The 3,964-nt window shown below is 37.4% G+C and overlaps 1 protein-coding gene across 1 annotated transcript in view; it reads right to left on the bottom strand.

Moving 5' to 3' along the window:
• The window catches only part of LOC107711280 (protein LSM12 homolog B-like), a 23,431-nt gene that overhangs the window by 18,235 nt on the left and 1,232 nt on the right, over window positions 1-3,964 (bottom strand). The window contains exons 2-4 of the mRNA XM_016516253.1: window positions 1,340-1,473; window positions 1,129-1,238; window positions 798-924 (exon numbers count right to left, since the gene is read on the bottom strand). Coding sequence (XP_016371739.1) covers window positions 798-924; window positions 1,129-1,238; window positions 1,340-1,473 — 371 coding nt within the window. The remainder of the gene's footprint in view (window positions 1-797; window positions 925-1,128; window positions 1,239-1,339; window positions 1,474-3,964) is intronic.

Here is a 3,964-nt window from a genome sequence, read left to right as displayed (position 1 = left end):
ACCCTGTAAATAGTGAAATAAAATTCCTTCCTTCATATTTGTTGATATTTGTGTATTAAAAATATTTTTGATAGACATTTAAACTCCTATCTGATCTTTTATATTTTTTTTATTTGGGCTAGTTACATTTTCGGGCTACCAAAATCTGAAGAGTACCTGCCCGAAGGGCTACCAGGGATTTTGAAATTTTGCGAGCCCTGCTATTTCCCACTGATGAAGTCGTGATTACGAGCACATTCTGATACGTGCAGCAGCACAACCATGTGAGCGCTCCTGCAGTCTTAGGTCCACCCAAAATGCTCTCATTGGTTGAGATGCGTGATGACACCCATCCCAAGCCAGTACTGATCAACATCTCACCCATCCTCTGACCCATGGTTTGTCTGTGTGTATCCAGAGCCAGTGAGCAACGGACTTTCAAAATAATAATAATAAAAACTGCGTTAACGCGCGATAAAATAATTGTCGGTGTTAATTAATTAATGCGTTAACGCATTAACTTGCCCAGCCCTAATAATTTATTCCTGTACTGGCAAAAATCATTCTAATACGCTGATTTGGTGCTGAAGTAACATTTCTTATTTTTATCACAATTTAAAACGGATGAAACAGCTGCTTAATATTTCTGTGGATACCGTGATACAATCTCTCTCCCCCACCCCAGGATTCTTTGATGGAATAGAATCAGTTTCATGCACCCTTGCTGAATAAAAGTATTAATTTCTTTCAAAAAAGAGAAAAAAATCTTACAGACCCCACAAGTGTGTAGAACAGATTGCAGAGTTGAGACGACTTACTATTTTCCGCACGTGGCTTAAAGCGCTGCCATCTTTGCCTTTACAGTTGTCCACTTGGTATGGCGGACTGATGACCACATCATCCATCACAATGATGTTTTTCTCCTGCCATTTGCAGTCTTTGATGCTGTGGTGAAGATGAGGAGGAAGCCACAGTTGTTTTATATAATCACATTTGTTAAACAATTCATCCACAGTACAGATGATTGTTAGTAATAATAATACTACATATAGATTCAGCTATCAGTTTCAATTAGTATAGGTCGTGATAGAGCAAAAGCCCGAAGACAAGCCAATTGGAAGTGAGCATTTCAATATTCCCATCACTTACGTTTTATGAATGGTCTGGAAGAGCTGTTGGCCCTCTACAGATACACCAGCACTAACTGCATAAGCTTGCAACAACTTCTCTTCCTTTTCCGCCCGTGCTCTATTCACAAGCTGCACAGAGATGAAGCAACACAAAAATATTACAAATGAACACCGTTCTTAACCTCAGATTACTAGACATGCAAATGGAATAGGTCATCATTTGGCCATACCTTGTTAAAATTGAGAGATGCTAAAGGGGGAGGAGTTTCAGCACGGTCACTGATGACGTCCACCTCAGACACGTAGGCCAAGTTAACAAGCACCACATCGCTGAGATTGGGTTTACCGCTGGACGGGGCACATTCTGATGACACGAGTCAAGGGAGTTGTTCGGCAAACACGTATTTATTAAAGCAATGCATGCCACACACAGAGAGATGGAAGCCACCTAGATAGGCATTATCACGGGATCAGTGTTGTATAATTAGCTGTAAGCCATACTTTGTGTATTTCTCCACTCTAGTTTCATGCTTAGCATCTCACGTTAACAAACAGGATGAAATTACATGAATGTCTGTCAGTAAGGAGATGAGTGTCATAGTGGAGGCTGCTTACTAGCATGACAGAGTGCAATCAGATACAAGCCCCGTTCGGCTGAGAAGAGAGTACTGTGGTCACTAAAGCGTTCATGCTGACTATAAGGTATTAAAGATACATTTAGGAAGATTTCTAATGGTTTAAACATAACACCCCTGGCTGTCTCCAAACCCTCATAAATCACTTAGTTCTAGAAAACAAGCAGACATGATGGTTTTTCTGATGCATGTGTCAGACTCTGGTCCTGGAGGGCCAATGTCCAGCAGTGCTCCAAAACAGCTGCCTGGACGTTTCTAGTAATCCTGAAGATTAGCTGGTTCAGGTGTGTTTACTAAACTCTGCAGGACAGTGGCCCTCCAAGAACTGAATTTGACACCCCTGCATTATGCAATCAATTCTTCTTAAAGGGGTCATAGGATGCTACATGCACTTTTACAAGTTAAAGGCGCATCAGTTTGATCTAAAACAGGAATCTGGTATTGTTTTCAAAAATATAGATTTTTCGATACATATTGATACTCACTTCATAACATCAGTCAAGTGTTTGAAACAACTTTTGTCATCTGATGTGGCTTCTTATAAAATGAGGCAGAAAATATATTGGTAACACTTTCTATGAAGCCCGTATTTATAATACATTACATTATAAGGGTATTCTTAAAGCATTATAAAAAAACCTTATATGTTGTATCATCTCATTAATATTCATAAGAACAGTTTTAATATATTATAATATTTACTTATTTGTGGTTATAGCTTTTAAGAGTATGTTGATTTATAACACAATGAACACGTTGCACCCACTTTTACAACGGATTATATTTCTCATAGTTATAATGTATTATAAGTCTCATATCTTGCCATTTTTCTTATGCTACTTTACTTAAAGCGGTCAAAGACCACTTACAGGTGCATCTCAATAAATTAGAATGTCGTGGAAAAGTTCATTGTTCATTGTGTGTTATAAATAATCATACTCTTAAACTTATAACCACAAATACGTAAGTATTATGAGGTATTATAACTGTTGTTATGATTATTCATGAGTTGATATAACATATACGTTTTTTTATAATGCATTATGCATTCATTATAATGCCTTAAGAATACCCTTATAATGTATTTTAAATACGGGCTTCATAGAAAGTGTTACCAGGAATTTTAACCAAACTATGTTACAGACTTTTCATTAAGACCCTAAAGAATCATATCAACTTGTGGAAAATGGGCATCCTATGACCCCTTTAAACCAGAAAGAAAACCGAAGCAGCAAAGCTAGTGATGACAGCAAAATGATCACTGCTTAAGCTGACTGACTCCAGAATAACGGCTTTGGATTTGAGTTAAATAAAGTCTGCGGCAAAGGTTGGTATTCCTTAACTGGTTAAGGGCTTCTCTTATCGTTCTCTTAGTATTTCTTTGACATATAGTGACTGTTATTTGAATACAGGAATGGCAGCACATCAGCAGGTTAGCAAGCAAACTACAGGGAACTCATGGTGACCAACAACTGCAATGATCAAAATGTGGCATGATGCATGGGAGAAACAATACAGTATATGTAACTGCATATACGTAACATGCACGACGGGATGCGCATTTTGTGAGACTAGGACATTAACGTTCAGGCTAGCTGACGCCCCCAAAGCACGCATGCGCACATCTTAGTACGGCAGAGCAGCAATGCTGTATTTGACAGCCTGTCCACCCTCATTGACTTCCATTATGCTTGGTAGCTGCAGTTCAAAAGATACTGCAAATAAACGCGCTGAAGCCTTTCGTTTAAGTCAGTAGCATGCAGGTCTTCTAAGTTGGATTATTTTTTTTAGTCTTGTGAGATAACTGGATAATGATGTTAATTCGCTAACACGTTTGATTGAGCCAAACGAATGCGTGGATCGGTCTGTTTGAACAAACCTTTTAAATGAACGAATCATTCTTATTCACGCCTCGTTTTTCTTTCTCTGAAATCTCAGGGTTGCTAAACAAAATAAATAAAATTATGAACATTCTTCATTTATTTATACCACATATGCTATTTGAAATTTAAGGGGACAGAAAAATTACTAAATTCTAATACTAATACTAGATTCTACTAAACACACAGATGACTATGCTATTAAAATGACATAAGGAAGTTAAAATGAAAATGATTTTGTCATACTTTCTTCATAATGTGATATCCATCGCTTTACAAAATTGAGACATTTATTTAAAAAAGCACGTAAAAAAAAAAAAAAAAAAAAGTTGAATTACAC

This window comes from Sinocyclocheilus rhinocerous, unplaced genomic scaffold (assembly GCF_001515625.1).
Source record: "Sinocyclocheilus rhinocerous isolate Xijiao unplaced genomic scaffold, SAMN03320098_v1.1 scaffold268, whole genome shotgun sequence".
NCBI lineage: Eukaryota > Metazoa > Chordata > Actinopteri > Cypriniformes > Cyprinidae > Sinocyclocheilus > Sinocyclocheilus rhinocerous.
Note: the sequence above shows the minus strand (reverse complement) of the source record. Positions and strands in the feature narration are given on the sequence as shown.